At 40.3% G+C, this 18,117-nt stretch overlaps 1 protein-coding gene and 1 long non-coding RNA gene across 5 annotated transcripts in view; one reads left to right on the top strand and one right to left on the bottom strand.

Moving 5' to 3' along the window:
- Positions 1–1,373: 1,373 nt before the first annotated feature.
- LOC138834184 (uncharacterized) lies at positions 1,374–17,770 on the bottom strand. 2 transcript variants are annotated; one of them, XR_011374001.1, is made up of 3 exons: positions 17,713–17,770; positions 8,185–8,374; positions 1,374–3,134 (listed from the first exon to the last, which is right to left on the bottom strand). It is a non-coding gene; the product is annotated as an uncharacterized lncRNA (long non-coding RNA). The 2 variants fall into 2 exon arrangements; XR_011374002.1 differs by lacking the exon at positions 17,713–17,770 and adding an exon at positions 17,134–17,210.
- Peli2 (pellino E3 ubiquitin protein ligase family member 2) overlaps positions 17,217–18,117 on the top strand; it is a 134,291-nt gene continuing 133,390 nt past the window's right edge. For 2 of the 3 annotated variants that reach the window (XM_070032919.1, XM_070032912.1), the window contains exon 1: positions 17,217–17,298. In XM_070032919.1, coding sequence (XP_069889020.1) covers positions 17,222–17,298 — 77 coding nt within the window. In that variant the 5' untranslated portion in view covers positions 17,217–17,221. Of the gene's footprint in view, positions 17,299–17,596; positions 17,676–18,117 lie in introns of those variants that run through there. The other variant, XM_070032933.1, reaches the window with a different exon arrangement.

The following is an 18,117-nucleotide window of genomic DNA, read 5'->3' as shown; positions in this document are numbered from 1 at the left end:
CACAAAGGTATGAGACAGTTATAGAATCCCTAACACTGTATTCAAGCATCAATACAATTAGGAAGCTTATGAGTGAGTGGTACCTCTTAGAACATAAAACCATTTAGATGTATTTATCTTAGTTCCCTTTCTAGTACAAAAGCTCTTTTACAAGGAGAGAAGTGGTTTGCCTCTTAGTGTGTTTAATGCCTTGCATTGAAGTTGTTAGTAGATGTCTAGTTGATATTAGATGAGTTGATAATAGATGTTATTAGTAGATGTTAGTTGAGTTGTTTAGTATGGTCTAGAAACAGGCTCATAGGAGGTTGTTCTGACTTGGAAACCACTGGAATAGAAATTCAAGAAAGAAATGACTACGTGTGTGTGGGTGTGTGTGTGTGTGTGTGTGTGTGTGTGTGTGTGTGTGTGTGTGTGTGTGTGTGTGTTTGCTGCACGCACGCTTGAAGTCAGCGTGTGATGATGTTCCTGAGTTTCTTTGTGTAAGGCTGGTATTCTACCACTTGGGCCATAGCTTTACTTCCAGCTTTTTTTTAAATTCTTATATATTTATTTATTTATTTTTATTATGAAAATACTGTTTACAATTACATGGGCAAGATAATGAGTACATTTCTTATCAAGCATTGTAGCCTCCTTCTTTGTTTCCTCTTCCCATCCTACTTCCAGCTTTTTTGGGAGGGGAGTTTGGGGATTAATTGGAGATAAAAGTTTCATGGACTTTCCTGCCTAGACTGGCTTTGAACTGTGATCCTCAGATCTCAGCCTTCTGAGTAGCTAGGATTATAGGTTTGAACTAATAGCAAGGATTGAATTTTTTAAGTGAGGTTCAAACCTCCAAGTTTTCCAACCCCATGTTTTCTGTTTGAAATCATCAGCATTCAATAGGCTAACATATATTTAATAGTAGTTGTGATTTACTCATTCTCCTACTGGGACTCTTACAACTCAGGCAGTTTCCTTCAGGGTTCCAGAGTCAATCTCAATGCCAGCTCATGTAGTGGCTACCCAATAGAACTGGCTGAGTGTTACAATAATGGAACCATGCATCTCATTGGGAAACGCTTTTCTATTAAGTTCCATCTGGGAGCAGAAGTTGCTCATCAAATCCCTTTCTGGAGGAAAACTGCTGTTCTTTGCAAATGCCGACAATATGCATGCTTTGTTCCATATCTCTAGTTCTCAGTTCAGAGAGTGCTTGAAAAGGGTGGAGGCGATTCCTTCTGGTCATTCGAAGCACTACAAATTCAATCTTTATCCAGATTACACACACACACACACACACACACACACACACACACACACACACACGAAATATAATTATCTTACTCCCATAAAATAATAAAAAGAAACACACCCAAGTTAGTAAAGCAGGATTTATTGTTAAGTCTCAAGAAATTCTATGACTAATAATACAGCTGGGGACTTAAAGAACTCAAATATCTTCAGGCAGATACATTCTCCTGGTATTTTTTAGAATACTGTTTTCACTTCACTTTGCATGGTAACTCATTCTGCCTGTGGAAACAAGTTGGTTTTTTTTCTCTAAGTTCTTCAAGGTCTGCTTTCTTATAACTTCAGATACATTTAACTTCACGATGCTGTGAAGTCAATGTTAATATATATCAAGTATCTGTTATACCAAAATACATGTGCTAGAAGTGTTTTAGATTTAATATTTTCTGGATTTTACAATATGTAATATATATAAGGAAGTATGGAGAGTAGACAAGAGTCAAAACACAAAATGCATATATTCTATATTCTCCACATAGCCTGAAGGGAATTTTATTAAATACTTTTAATTACTTCATGAACGCGGCAAATTTTCATGGTAGGGAATTTTCCACTTGTTGTATCACATTGCTTCTCAAAAAGTTTCAGACTTTGGAGCATTTTGAATTCTGTATTTTTGGATTAGCAATATTCAACCTGAACTAGTTAGGCTCTTTGGCTTCTTTAATCCCTATGTTTCAATTTCTGAATTTTCTAGGCAACAGGACTTGAATAGTCTAGTCTGAGTCACATGCCCACTCTTGGTCTAATTACTGAGGGGTTGAGTCACATCTTTGGGGGATTTTTAGCAGAAAAAGAGAGTGTGGGCAAAAAGAAATGATGAACATATCTAGCATATACATCTTCAAAAATTACCATGGAAATTTGCCTTTGGAAAAAGAAGATGTTTCTGATCTGATTGTCATGACACTATTAAAATAAAAATAATGAAAACCTATTTCATCTCTGTATTTAGTACTGCTTCACTTTTTATGCTAAAGTACATCTTTATCTCTGAATTTGCTAGTTATCTCCCCAGAATTATCTTTAGAGGATAATTTTGTGAACTCCAACCATAAAGGTCTTACATTAGAAGGCAAATAACAAGGGTAACAACTTTGAACATTTCTTGTTGCTTCTGGTAATTTCACTCATAATGACTATTTGCCCTAAATTACAATGAGGTTGGAAAGAACAGAAATCAAACGCTAGAGAAAATATCAGAGAAGCTTAAGAAGATAAAAGCTATTTAAGCAGTTTTGAACCTTTCTTTGATAATTGACTCATGAGAAAAACAATCTGCTTTCTTCAAAACAATACATAAACTCATTGAAGCACAAACTTTGGAAAATATGGATAACCTTTTATCTTACAAATCAAAATAAAAAAATGTCTGGTTGTGAATGTTAATTGAACATTTAAAATATTTAAGTGGTTTCACTTTAATTGGGTGGTTAATAATAATGTTAGTATCTTGTCACCAAGATTTTGTTTTAGATGTTTCTCCAATATTCTATGATGCTAGTCGTATTTATAGTGTCTGTCAACTCACTTAGGTCCTGGTGAGGTGATCTCTATTTGAGAGAGTAGGAGAACACACAGGGAGAAAGGATGAAAGTACAGTTGGCATCCATGTTTTTTTGTTCTTGACTGTTCTTTATCAGCCCCGATGACTGGACCGTGAGAGACAGCCCAGCTAGCTTATATTTTCTGCTTTGCTGTTCAGAAAGGTGAGTTAAGCCAATCAGATTGCTTTTCTTCAGAATGAGAATTATTAAATGCCAAGAGAAGGAATGCAGGAAATTCTATTATGAACAAGAGGTGGACCATTAAGATGTAGAGGGATCTATTTCCAATGTGCTCTGCAAAAGACAGAAGGAAGAAAATATGAGTCAATAGAGGAAGTTACCTATAGAGAAAGAGTAAAACAGTAATACTCTAGCCACTAAGCCCATGTGTGCTTATAGCTATCTTATTTCTTTCTTTCTTTCTTTCTTTCTTTCTTTCTTTATTTTTTTATTTTATTTTATTTTTTTATTTTTTTAAATTTTAATTTATTTATTTGAGAACATACTGTACAGAGGGGCTACAATTACATGGGCAGGATAATGCATACATTTCTTACCAAGCATTGCAGCCTCCTCCTTTGTTTACCCTTCACCTCCCTTCCCAGCCTCCCCCCTCCCCCCACCCAATTATCCATGTGTATACTACAGTAAAACCTCCTTCTTCTTGAAATATCATAAGTGGTTATTTTTTGTCATGAACAGACCTAGTTGTAACACCATTTTGACCAGCATTCATGTTAAGAGACCTAGGGCTTTCAACTTCCTTTAGGCAATAGAATTTGATAATTTGACATTTACAACACTAACGTTGGATCCTCCCAATAATCAAATTCAAGCAAATTTGGAGTTAGCAGAGATGCCAAACATTTGCATATTTACCCGCTTTCCTGGAGCAGCAAGTTTCTATCTGTCCCTCAACCATGCCAGTGTAGATAAACCTGGCGGCTTAAAGAATCAGCCACAGAAGACGTAAAACCCCAAAGAGGAGTTCACTGGAGGGGGTGGGGCATTTCCTAAGTAGGGTTGTTCCTTGACAAAATCACGCACTCTTGTCTTTGAGTGATAAGTTGGACAAGTACTGAAGTTAAAAAGAGTTTTGTGAGGCTGGGAAGGTGGCTCAGTGGTAGAGCGCTTGCCTTGCATGCCTGAAGCCCTGGGTTCGATTCCTCAGCACCACATAAGAAAAAAGGAAAAAGCCGGAAGTGGCACTGTGGCTCAAATGGTAGAGCGCTGTGGCTCAAATGGTAGAGCGCTAGCCTTGAGCTGAAGAGCTGAGGGACAGCACCCAGGCCCAGAGTTCAGGCCCCACGACTGGACCCCACCCCCCACTCCCCAAAAAAAGAGTTTCTGTTTTTCTAGATAGCATAGAATGATTATGGTAGTTAGGGCAAAAGTAATTGGGGAAGGAAGCTGAATGGCTCTTGTACTCTGAGTGGAGTGTGTATGTGTGTATGTGTTGTACTCTTGAGTGGAGTGTGTATGTGTGTGTTGTTGTTGTTGTTGTTGTTGTTGTTGAGGCTGCAGAGTAGTGAGAAGAGACTGAACCTCTAATTGCTGGGCCTAATCAGGAAAGAAATAACTCTCTGTGCTACAGGAAAGAGTTGGGTGCCTCATCTGTTCCCAAGAGCAAGAAACTCTCACTGGAGGGCTGGTTGGCACTATGTTTCCTCATTACAGTACCTTGATATTGGCATCTTTGACCCTGACCTTTTTTTTATCACTTTGGGACAGGTAAGTATATCCTGTTAGTTAAATCAGATTCCCTGCTAGGTATGTATTATGATAAATATCACTGATCCTTTAATAGACATAAGAAATTCAGATAATATTGCCAATAGGGACAAAGTAAAAATACAAAAAGTAACCAAGAGGAATAGCATGGATTCTATAATGACATTATTTGAATCCAATGCCCAGTTTCACCACTCAACAGCTAGACAGCCTTTAACAAGGCACTTTCAACTCTATGCCTCAGTTTCTTCATCTGTCCTGACTTTACCTGGTTATTGTGAGGACCAGATTTGTGCAAAGTCTGCACAATTGTGCCTAGTATATAATACACACTCAGGGTCAGTAATGCCACTGTTGTCATCTCCTGCTTAGACAGAGAAATTTGTGGAAGGCCCTGTGGTATTTGGCTGTAAGACTGATGGAATTCAAGTTCTGTCTGACATTGGTCTTTTTAACATTCTACAACAAATCCAAGCTTTGTACCTCTCTTGCCTCTTAAAGGAAGTATGAGGTTACCCATCCTTTATTCTCAATTACAAGCAAGATAACTATAGAATGAAAAGTGAAATTTTACCCTAAATGTCGGGTTCTTCTCTGCTTTGTCTTTTTATGCCACAGTACCCCTTGATTTCGTGCATTCTCAAATGCATGCAGGACTAAAATCCCTTGAATGAACTCCAGACAATACATGCCCTTCCCAGGTTGTACACCAACAAAATCACCCCAGAACTCAGCACTCAAATTGCTCCTGCTACATACATTTTGTACAAGGCCACATTTCTTCAACTTCAAATTGAGTCATCCTATATTTCAGTTCTTTTGGTGGTCTTAATTTTCCACTGTATTTTACTGACTTTAATGAGTCTTCCCTGGCAACCTTCTACTTGCCCATTTTTATCCCTAATGCAGAATACCAGCTCTTCTGCACTTTAACATGCACTTTAACACAAAAAGGAAACTGCTATTAAAAAAGTACAATATGGATAAACCTCAAAATCACTGGTGTGAAGGAATCCAAGCAGAGAGGAGGTCATATTGTTTGATTCAATTCATGTAAGGTTCTCACAAATGAAAACTAAAAGAAATCATATTAGCTTTTGTCTGAGGAATGAGATGAGGAGGAGACACTTTTAGGGCGAAGGAAGTGTTTATCTTCTCTATTGTGGTCATCGGTATATAGTATTACCAGTGTCAAAATGGATCACATTGAATCCTTGGGGTACATGCCAATTAACTTCATACTCCTAATAAAGTTTTCTAAGGAACTGTGAGGGATACATTTTATTGGGATTCATTCTTTTCCCCCCAAAACATATCCACAATTCTTTTTGAGCAAGATATTTTTCTTTGAGCAGCAAGAAAGGCTGCTGCTGTAGGAATAGCCTTTTCATTCTGAGAAGACCTTTGGTCAAACTGGTTCTATGAAGCACTGCCTTAAATCCTTTCGAGGTATTATCTAACACTCTTATGTCCACACTGTCAATCTGGCCTTTAGACTGTAACTTCATACTTTGAGAAACTGTTTTGTTTTCTAACCTAGCAATAACCAAGTTTCTCTCCTTTATATCTTTGCTGGGTGTCGCTTAAAAAATGAATGAGCCCTCTTTATCTTTCTTCCTATAATTATGCAGCTGAAAGAAGCCAATTGGTGTCTGCATAAACTTCTTTGAAACTTCTTTGGCCAGACCTGTGAGTTCATTAGGTATAATTTAAATTTTTTTTATTTTTAAAAATTATTTTTAATTTATATTATTTGTGTGATCTTACGGCCTGGGTGCTGTCCCTGAGCTGCTTCTACTCAAAGCTGAGCTTGAGCCACAGCTCCACTTACAGCTTTTTGGTGATTAATTGGAGCTAAAAGTCTGCTGCCAGGGCTAGTTTCGAACTATGATCCTTAGGTCTCAGTCGCCTAAGTAGTTAGGAACACAGATGTAAGCCACCAGTGTCTAACATTAAAAAAAAAATCCTTATATAGTTGTACGAAGGATTTTCAACTTATGATTTTAATTGTATAAAATTTCAATTCATAATTTTCTTTAATCTTCCACATTGCCTTGAACAATAGATTTTGCAAATGGTTCCTGCTACTGTGTAATAATGGCCGTGTAATAATGGCCATGGGCCTTTATTCAAGTGCAGTTTCCTCCCTGCTATTTGAGCCTCTTGGAGGAGCATCCTCTGTCTTTCAAACCTTTGCCTACTGCTCAGTCCTACAGCCACAGTTTCAGATGTTTATTTTGGCAAACCTCATTTAGAGTAAGGTACCAATGTGCCACCTCAATAGCACCTTACTCCTGAATTTGCATGTTCAAGTCTCACCCTTTGGGGGGTAAAAATGTCACTCTGGGAACTAGCTCTGTTCTCTTCAGGTTGAAAGGTTATGTAGAAAGAGAAATCACAGTGGGAACCAGGGGGGACCCCAACTACTGAGCTCTTCCAGCTAATCTAGCTGAGGCCCTGGACATGTGAGGATACCTACTCCCATCTGGTCCCCAGCTGCCCAGCAGCAGACTGCAAATGCATCAGACAGCCAACAGGATGGGAGCAGAACCATCATCCAGCTGAGTGCCTTATTACTAACCCCTAGACTCATGAACAAATATCTTAGTCACTAATTTTGGGGATGTGTTGTTCTATAGTAATAACCGATACAATCATTATTCCAAATGTTGCTTAATTAACTCTTCATTTGTGAACAAAATATGCTTTCAAGCATATTTCAATTTAATACCTATATGATTTTATTGTAAAAAGGTCAAAGATTTTTCTACGTTGGATGTGATCCCTAGTAACAGTAATATTGCAAGTCTGTGATAAATTCAGCAAAATTACATTTTAAAGCGTCTAGGAGAAAATGAGACCAAGGAATTTGATGATGGAAGATATTATTATTTTTTGGTCAGTCATGGGGCCTGATTTCTGGGGCTGGGCACTGTCCCTCAGCTCTTCAGCTCAAGGCTAGCGCTCTACCACTTGAGTCACAGTGCACCTTCCGACTTTTTCTGCTTATGTGGTGCTAAGGAATCGAACCCAGGGCCTCATGCATGCAAGGCAAGCACTGTACTACTGAGCCACCTTCCCAGTCTGATTATGGAAGATATTTTAAAACTGACTTTGTGAATCAATTCATCTGAACACAGAGTATGTAAATAGTATATCTAATAAAATGTTTAGCACTTAATGAAATGGCCATCATTTCATAAAGAAAATAAATTTAGTTCGCTCTAATGCATAGCTTGAATCTTGAAACTCAGTTCAGATTATTTCCTTCCCAGTTCTATATTTGTAGCTTGCTTTTCACCACCAGCAGATCTTTCTGGAATCTTGACATTTGCCAATCATAACAGAATTGCTGAGCTCCAGAAGGAACCCTACTGCTCCCCCCCCCACCACTCAGTTGTATCTGACCAGTGACCAAGCAAAGAGGAAGGCTAATAGGAATCAAAGCAGATGGGTGTTTTGTGAAGTAGGAGTTTCGATATGGTAGTGTTAAAGTGTTTAGTTCTCCCCTGATAGTGATTGCACTGTGATCTTGGTTTAAACATTTTGAAGAGGAATGAGAAATGTCATTTTGCTTCATTATTTATCTTAGGGGAGCAGTTATAACTCCTACCTGTTATCTGGTGCAAATTCTGACTTTAATTGCTGGCTGTGGGGGTCAGCTCCATCTGCTGAGCTGTGTGTATGTGTCACTGTGCCCTTGGATTTTTCACGTGAACTGGCACGTGGTAATGGAGATGAGGTCATTCTGTTGATTTTGCAGCTGAACACACCCACTCACCTCACATGTGCACTAACAGGAGCTGAAATAAAATGATTATGGAATAACAAAAATATTTTTTGAAAAAGATTATGGCAAGGTAAGAATGAGTACTTCCTGTATAGTTTACAGTTAAATGGGCATTCATAGGTTATGAAATACTAAGTCAACACTGTCAGATCTAGCTTTCCCATGTAAAGCACATCTTCTGATGCTTCCTTATTATTGTAGAGCACCTTTTGTGTCCAGAAAGCATTTTCCTAAGGGCTCATCTCTTATTTCCATGGTCAGGTTCTAGTTACAACTAGACCATTTCATAGTCAGCAGGAAAGCCACAGATCATGTGGCCTCTACCACTCAGAGTAAACTCAATTACCTACTTCCAAAATGGAAATGACCTCCAAAATGTGAGCCCGTGGGATTCCTGGATGACAGCTGTCTTATTTGCAGCTGTGTCCTTTGCTGTATCTAGCACTATACCATAACAGACACTAAACTTTGATCTAATTGGCTTACTGTTACAGGACTGCACAAAGCAAGCACAAGGAAGCCCTCCACACATGTTATGGATATATTATCACTTAACATTTCCATATACTTCTTTCCACAAAATCATTCCTATAGTTCTACTAAAAATAATACTGTACGTATGTTAGTTCTTGGCAGTACATAAATGACTACTGTTGTATTCATTGTCTCCCTTAGTTTTTTCTAAAACCTTAAATGATAGTCAGTGGCTTATTATTCCTGTTTCCAGATGGATTCATTGTGGCAGGTCTACAAAGATTTGGTGTTGTAGAGCTGAGGTCCCCGAATCCTAAGCTAAGCCTCTTTCCACCTCATTGAGATACCTTTCTCACATCTCAGTTTATTTTTTTCATTACTGACAAATGGGAGCAGGGAGGTCTTCTCTTCCAGCAGTATTTCATTGTTACAAGTTTATTTCCTAGTCTGTGGTTAATTCTGCCTTAGGCTAAGAATGTAAAAATAAATTACAAATATTAAAAATATTATGGAGCTTCTAAAATGTATATCTTAATTTCAGCAGAGCATTTTATGCTTTCTCATGATATCTCTGTAGGTAGGTAAATTGTGGGATGATTTTTAATTATTTCAACCACTGCATCAAACTTTCCAGTAATTTCCAAGATGAAAGAGAACTCAGATTTCAAATTACCCTAAAGCCACTGTGTGTTCTGGCATCTACTAACTTCTTCAGCTCCATACTAAATCCTTTTTTTGTTCATTTAGTAACCTCTGCAGCCTGGATTTTTGTCTTTAACATATGTCAAGTTCATGTGTGTTTTCTGTGTGGGATAGTCAGTGACTTGCATGTGGCACAGGTGACTGACATTCATTAGCTGTAAGTGCTCTTTGAAGAGATCTTCTTGGTCACTATATTAAGTTAAAAAAAAAGCTAGGTAGAGAATAGTGATTATTCTGTTTCCTGTTTATTTACATAAACACATACACAGACATTATTGCTGAAAAATACACAAAATTAATAACTATAATATCTACTAAGAAGGAGAACAGATGAAAATCAGACATTTTTCACTTATTTATATTATTTTAAGTTGCTTATCTCCTATTTATATTGTCTATCAAAAAGCTAAAACTATTTGTAAAAGGATGAGAAAAGAATTCATAGATTTTCTTGAAACTAAAAAATTTGAGATAAAGAGGAATAAACATTCATTATTGCAATTAGATTCAATTATTCAATTGCACAGGTCCTGGAAAGATGGATTGTGACTCAGAGCAATTTATGTGACAAAATGTAATATTTTATAGATTATAAGCTCAATATATATAGCTCAACCATGTGATTGAGTTGAATGTGTCTACGTAATAGCAGTAGAACACATTCTTATCAAGAGCATATAAAACATTCTTCAGCTAGATTACATGTTAGGTCACACAAAACAAATTGTAACCAAACTTTAAAAAGAATGAAATATATATCTTTCTACTGATAATGTCATAAGAGTAGAAATAAAAACGTGTAGAAATCAACTGCAGAGAGAAAATTGGGAAATTCATAAATATGGGTACATTAACACATTCATGATCAAAGGGTCTAGAAGAAATTAAAAGAGAAATAGAAAATACCTTAAGATAAACAAAATAAAGCACATGTACAAAACTGGCTAGATACAGCAAAAACAGTTCCAGAAGATAAATGTATTGCAAAATAAACATCCACATTAAAAAGGAAGAAGGTCTCAAACTGATTCAATGTTTCTTGGAACAAGAAAAGGAAGCAAAAACAAAACAAAACAAAAGCTCCAAGTAAGCAGGAGGAACAGAATAAATAAAACTAGAGAACTAGAGTCTAGGAAAATAATAGAAAAAAATGAAAGTAAGAGTTGTTGTTTTTTGAAAAAGCTCAACAAATCGACGACCTTTTAACCAGATTAAGAGTAAAAAAATTAAATAAAATCAAAAATGAGAAAGGGGGCTTTACAATATATGCCATAGAAATAAGAATTATGATAAACTATAAAAAATTTATATAACCTAGAAAAAATGCCTAAATTCCTAGGAACATATACTACTCCAAGACTGAGCCATGAAGAAATAGAGCTCCTGAACATAAGTTGTTATGGGGATTGAAATAATAATAAAAAAAAATCTCCCAACAAAGAGAAGTTCAGTCTCAGATGGTTTCATCAGTGAATTCAATCAAGTATTTAAAAAACAAATTCAATGCCAAGACTTTCTAAATTCCAAACAAATTAAAGAAGAGAGAACACTTCCAAACTCATGGTATGCTAATACCAAAACAGACAAGAAAAACTACAAGCCTGTGTCCCTCTGTCACTATCACAGGGTGTTATTTTTTTCTTGCACACATTCCTGCTATGATTTCATCCACTGCTAGGTCCTCACTAGAGCTAAGCAGAAGCTGATACTGTACTCTTGGACTTCCAGAACTGTGAGAATAATAAATTACTTAAAAAAAATACTGGGAGAGAGCAAAGTGACATTGTCCAAAAGAAATGTACTCGTGAAATTGTAATCCCTCTGTATATCACCCTTATAATAACGATACAAATATTTAATTTAAAAATTAGCAAAGTCTTACATTAGTAAGTTTGATTTTGGTTAAAAAATGATTTTGGTTAAAAAATTCTACACTGTTCAAAAGTTAATGTACTTATTATCTGACTTACATAACTGTCACCCCTCTGTTACAATAAAATCACCTTTACAATAAAATTTTAAAAATTAAAAGAAAAATCCTAGCCTCTGGTGTTTTGAAAACAGAGGATTTTTTTTAATGGATATAAAGTCAACAGGGGTGCTGAGAATATGCTATGTGGAAAAGATAGTCTCCCAAAATATGGAGTTTGGAAAGTAAAATCCACATATAAAGAAATGAAATGATACATGGTTTACTGCATTTAAAAATAAGCACAAAATGGACTAAACACTTAAAACATGACAAACTATAATACTTTGAAAATACAAAGTGCTTTCATAGGCTCCCCTTGTCAGTGATTTCTTGGATACAGCACCAAAGGTAACTGCATCAAACTAAGAAGCTTCTGGGAAACTATCTGCAATCCATCCATCTGGTAAAGGTTTACTATTCACAAGGTCTAAGGCTGTCCCAAACATCAATAGCAAAATACAAAAAAACAAACAACAAAACCCAGACAAATAGCCTGATTAAGCAGTTGGAAAAGGTACATAACCATAACCCCTCTGTATATCACCTTGACAATAAAAAAAAAAAAAACAGGAAACAAAAAAAAATGAGAAAAGATTTTAGACATTTCCTACTTCCAGTTATTTATCAAGGAATTAAAATCAACATCTTAAACAGACACATGTACTCCCATGAACATTATAGTATTATCTGAAATGGCCAACCTAAATGTCCACCAAAGATTAATGAACACGAAAAATGTAGTATATAACTACAGGGGAATATTACTCAACCATTAAAAGAAGGAAATGTCATCAAGTACAACATAAACGGATCTTGAGGCCAGTATGCTAAATAAGCTAGACACATTAGGACAAATACTGCAAGTTTCACTTTCATGAGATATCTAAAACTCATTAAAGCAGACAGGGGAACAGTGGTTGCTAGAGGCTGGAAGGGAGAAAAGTTAAAGCCTGGTGCTGGTGGCTCAAGCCTGTAATCCTAGCTACTCAGGAGGCTGAGATCTGAGGATCACGGTTCAAAGCCAGCCCAGGAAGGAAAGTCCGTGAGACTCTTATCTCCAATAAACCACTAGAAAACCAGAAGTGGCACTGTGGCTCAAGTGGTAAGAGTGCTCGCCCTAAGCTGACCAGCGCAGGGACAGCGCCCAAGCCCAGAGTTCAAGCCCCACGACCGACAAAAAAAAAAAAAAAAAAGCTAAGTGTAAGTATTCATCACGAAAAATCAAGTTCTACAGATCCTCCATACAGAAATGTGTTTATAATTTAACAAAACTGTAGGATACCCTCACTTGAAAATCAGGAAAAAAATCAGTTAAGGGAGATTTCATATTGTGTATTTTTTTAATCATAGAAAAATAAAAGTAAATGTATTTCATAATATCAGTTACAGAAATTACAATACAAAGTTATCACCTGTCAAATCAGCAAGGATCTTAAAATGCTGGTGATAGTTTCCTGAGGCAGACTCTCATTTACTCCTGGTTACAGTATAAATAGTATAACTGTTTCCAAAAATACTTTAGAAACATTCATCAAAACTGCCCTTTCATGCAGCAATTTTACTTGTAGAAAATCTTGAAATAACACATGTAAACTCATTTAATAAGAGCAAAATTTAAAAATTCTACAAATGTTCTGTAAGAGAAGTATGATTAATAAATGTTGATATATATATAATAATAAAACAGAATTGTTCATGAGATCTCAGCAGAAAGAGATAATTGATCACAATGCCATATTATGTGAGGAAAAAGTAAGATAAAAAGTTAATTATACAGATTATCACTATGTCAAAGAAAAAAGATGGTGGTAATATTCAGAGATAATTTTTTAAAAATGGGTCATTTCTGGGTAAGAAGTGATGGATGATTTAAAACTAGTTTATAGAAACCCCCCTTCTAAATTTTTCCCAATTTTTGATCAAGAGCTTACACTATTCTATAATAGTACAAACAATAGTTTAGAAAGCAAATATATATTCTCATAAGCTTGTCTAGCAATAAAAACTTGACAATGTCTATTTGCTCTGTAGTCTTTGCAAACATAAATATGTGAGACAAAATGTTGAGTAACCCAAAATCCTGGTATTTGTTCTTATTTAAGGCATAGTTAAAACACACACCTCCAAATTTTAATTCTAAAATAAAAATGATAGACATAACAGGAAAAGAAATCAAGAGAAAGCATTACATTTTGTCTGGTAAACATATGGTTTCTTGTAGTCTAAGACGTAGCAAGTCCCTGCAGGATAGTGTGGTGGACCCCTGCCACAGAGGAGTCTTAGAAGGCATAAATGGCATGGCCAGAAGGAAGGGTCTGTTCTGGCAGCAAGGACAGCCAAACCCACCCTGGCTTTCAGGAGATTGGCAGATGGCACAGCCAGATTGTCTTACCAGCCTGGAGCTACTATGTACAACAATTACATTCAAACTCATGGTACAATCAGATTCCTAATATTAGCTGGGAAGTTGGGGGGGGGGTCATGTTCTAATTGGTTTAAGTTGTGAGCAGATAGCTGATAAAGGATGGGAAGAAAAAAGACAAGCTGATTTCTTTAGGAACATAAGCCACCAACTCTTGAGAAAATCACATTTACCACCACTGCCCCACCCTACTATTTGGTCCTACTTAAGATGTATTCTTTCACTGATAAGATATTTCCTTGAAGTCAGAGAAAGCAAATTTTAAGAACTTATTTACCACCAGAAAAGAGATTTCATTTCAGTGGGCACGGGCTATGCTTAATTATTTTTTTAAGCTTGATTGAGTTGCTGGATGTTCAAAATTGGGAGTTTTAGCATAAGCAGGATTTGAGGCTTTAAAAAAAACATGATTAAATTGATCAAGAGTGAGCTTCCATTGTATCAGAGTGGCTTGATACTCCCTTTAGATGGCGCATTCCTCACTCTGTTTGTATATTGGGATTTCCACATCTGACACCTGTATGTATTCCTGGCTGTGATCAATAGAATTGCTCTTACCAGTGGGAAGCTTTCAGGGTTCACAGTGACTGACAGAAATGAATCTACTTAGAAGTCCTGAGCTGTAGGATAAAAAAGCCTCCATGGATGCAAAGACTCATTCAAAGCAACATTACCTGTAAACAACTTTGAGAAAGACAGACCTAATTAAGGACTATAAACACACTGTCAAAGACACTGGGGGAGTAGAAAGATGCCCCTTTGGAAGTCGGAGGTGTCCTGGCAGAGAGGTAGAGTGGAGGGAGAAGGCTTTGGATGGAGGTTGGGAGGTTGTGTGGGAAACTCTCAGCCTTGTGTTTGGAACTTAGTAGGAGGTTAATAAATATTTGTCTCCATCTTCGTAACAACAGATGCGGAGCACAGCAAGGACGAAATGGAGCCAGAGCAGTGTAATGCAATGCACAAAAACACAGCATGCCAAGAGAGGAGGAGGTAATTGTAGCCTAGAGATCAGTAGCAGCTAGAAAATAGACCTGGAAAAGTTAGGATGACAGAGCCAGGTACTGTGTAACTGCAACAGGAACCTGATAGGTCTTCTACAGTCACACATCTATATGGTAAATAGGAAAACAGAGGAGATGAAGATAACATTAATCAGACAGAAATTCAGACAGCAATCACATCAGCACTGGTGTGAAGAAAGAATTCAACCCTTTAGGGAAGGATTCTTAAAATATCCTTAAAATATTTCAGCTAACGAATATTTTAGTTAATAACCAAATTTGCTATTAATAACTAATAACTAATAACTTAGTATGATTTAATAACTCATTTAGTTTTTGTTAATACTTTAATAATGTTGCTAATTCAACTAGTAAGAATTTACTTAGTAATGACTTAGTAATTTACTTAGTACTGACCTCAGTTAATATTTAGTTAACATTAATCAACTTAATTGTTCATCTTAATTTAATAACTAATTTACGTTTTACTAATATTATATTACTAAATTAGTTATTGTTTTAATTATTAAAATGACCTTTAGTGAAAGTATTTTGCATATTTTCTACATGGAAAATAGGCAGGATAGCTCAATTCCCTTTAGATAATTACTAAAATTAGTTGAAGCTAACTTTAATCAGATTTATTTGTAGCTTATCAGTGGTGTGGCTTTTGTTACTTTGGAATAATTTACTTCAAAAGCCTCAATTTTTTTTTAAAGTCAGTTACTGAATGAAGTAAAGTCACCAGAAGCATCATGTCACTACAATAATAACCTGTCAGAGAACGTTACACACAGGGTGCTGAACAGCAAGAATGGGAGGTTACAGATGCAATTATTTCTTTTCTAGCCCTTTACTTAGGGTCACAGCCAACCAGGCGCTGTTCATACGAGGCTTTGGCAGTATTTCTTTCTTTTAAATATTCAACAGTCTTGACAGGCAATAATATGTACTTTCTAGTAGGTTGCCAGTTGCTTAATAAATGTTAGAATAATAAAATTCCGAATGATGAAAAACAGCAGTCAGTAAAACTATTATGGTCTACAATATTTTAAAGCCGTAGTAGTAACTTGTAAAAAAAAAAAAACAAACCACCAAAAACATAAAAAGGGAAGGAGGCATTGGTTAAACCCTGGTCATAAAGGAACATTTGTACTCTCTGCAAAATCCACCCAGGTTAATTTCCTCTTAAATTCTTTCGGGGACTGAATGAAAGCTGGGAGAAAAAGGATAAAGCATACATCAACACACACCCCCTTCCCCCCTTAAAACAGAAACACCACAAAACTCCCGCGGCGTTCTGCAGAGGGGGAAGCCGAGCTGGCCGCGTCCTAGGCGACTTCGGGGGGCCTTCGAACCCCCTCCCAGTTCAGGCTCCCCAGGCGCGGGGTTGCGCAAGCGAAGGCACCCTGGAGCCCAGGGCCCCTGGGTGTCGGGCGGAACCCGGGGACACCAAAAAGGCCAAGGCTTTTGTGGAGCAAGGCAGTTCCTAAGAGTGAGCGGGCTAACTGGGGCGGCGCTTGGGGACCCCCCCCTCCCGGGTGCTGGGCTTAGGGGGACGGACTGGGGGAGGGGGGGTGCCCCGTGCGCAGCCTGCCGCGGGAAGGAGAGCGGAGGACCCCCACCCCCACCCCCGTGATCGCTCCAACTTTTCGGGAAGAAAGTGGGGGAGAAAAATAGAGCTGCTCCTTTAAGGGCTTCCCTTCCCTTTTACTCTATGTTTACATAACACGGGGCCGGTCCCCGGCGGGCCGCGGGGGCGGGGAGGGGGCGCGGGCCGCGCGCGCGGGCGGGGTGGGGGCGGAGGGGCGGGGCGGCGGCGCGGCGCGGGGGGTGGGGGGGGCGGCGGGCGGCTCCCACCTGCCCGCGGCTGCCGGGCGCTCTCCGCGGCGCCCCCGCGCACCCTCCCCTCCTCCCGCCTCCTGGCGCTCCCGCTTCCCCCCCCCTCCTCCCTCCCGCGGGGCTTCGGCGGCGGCGGCAGCAGCGGCGGCGCTAGGCACCCGCAGGTTCCTCCCCCCCCACTTCGCCCCCCCCCCCATCGGCCGCTCGGTCCCATTTGTTGCGGGGGTCTGGCTCGGGGCGGCCGCGGGGCGCGGAGCTCCGGGGAGCCGGGCCGACAAGTGCGCCGCCACGACGGAGCAGCCGCGGGACTGGCCGCCCCGCGCCCCCTTCGCCGCCGTGCCCTTCCCCGGCGCGCTCACCCCCTTCTCGGGATGGGATTCTAGCGGCGGCGCGGACTCGGCGGGGATCGCGGCGGAGGCGGCGGCGGCGGCGGCCGAGCGGGGCTCCATGTTTTCCCCCGGCCAGGAGGAGCCCAGCGCCCCCAATAAGGAGCCTGTGAAATACGGGGAGCTGGTAGTTCTGGGGTGAGTCGCGGCGGTGAGGCGGATCTCTGGGTCAGCGGGGCGGATGGCGAGCGCCCGCCACCCCGAGAGGGGCCCGTGGGATGGGTTCTTTTTTGGGGGGGGGGCTGGTGTTCGTTCGGGGATCGCCGGGGCGACTCGGAGGCCGGGGTGCTGCGGCGGGGCCGGGGGTGCGCAGTCCGTTGGGAGGAAGCGTTAGCGGCGGTTCCGGCGACCCCGCGGGGAGACGCGCGGACTCGGGGACCGAATCCTCCGCCCGACCTCGGGGGTGCGGGGGGCTGCGGGAGGCCCGCGTCGGGCCGAGGAGGGCGCTCGGGCACCTTCGGGGTCGCTCTCCGGGGCGCGGAAGGCCAGCCGGCCGGGGTCATCGGGGAGTGTGTGTGAGTGGGTGGGGGGGTCCCTTCGTTTCTCTCGTACCGTGGGTCGGGAGATCCCGTGACCCCGATCCCCCGGAGCGTGGACTGGGGACTCGGGCTGCCCGGCGCGAGCCAGCCTGGGGGGGGGGGGGGCGTTGGGACCGCGCTGGGCGCGCATTGTGACGGTGACCGCCGCGGGCGCTGAACTGTCTGTGACCCGGGCGGGCCAGTCAGGCTCCGCTTCCCTCAGACCCACGGCGGGACCGGGACCGGGATCGGGATCGGGACGGGATCAGAGGAGACCCGGGCGTCCCGCGATAGCACGCGCGGGGCCGCGCACCCCACCGGGACCCCGCTCTCGGGTGCGGGGCCGGGCTTGGTGCCCTCCTGGCGGGGTGGCGGCGGGGAGCTTCGCCAGGCGGCCCGCCTCGGCTCCTTCTTCGCTGGTGGAAAAAAAAAAAAGCAA

Source organism: Dipodomys merriami, unplaced genomic scaffold (assembly GCF_024711535.1).
Source record: "Dipodomys merriami isolate MVZ:Mamm:240054 unplaced genomic scaffold, mDipMer1.0.p SCAF_1, whole genome shotgun sequence".
NCBI classification, from domain to species: Eukaryota; Metazoa; Chordata; class Mammalia; order Rodentia; family Heteromyidae; genus Dipodomys; species Dipodomys merriami.
Note: the sequence above shows the minus strand (reverse complement) of the source record. Positions and strands in the feature narration are given on the sequence as shown.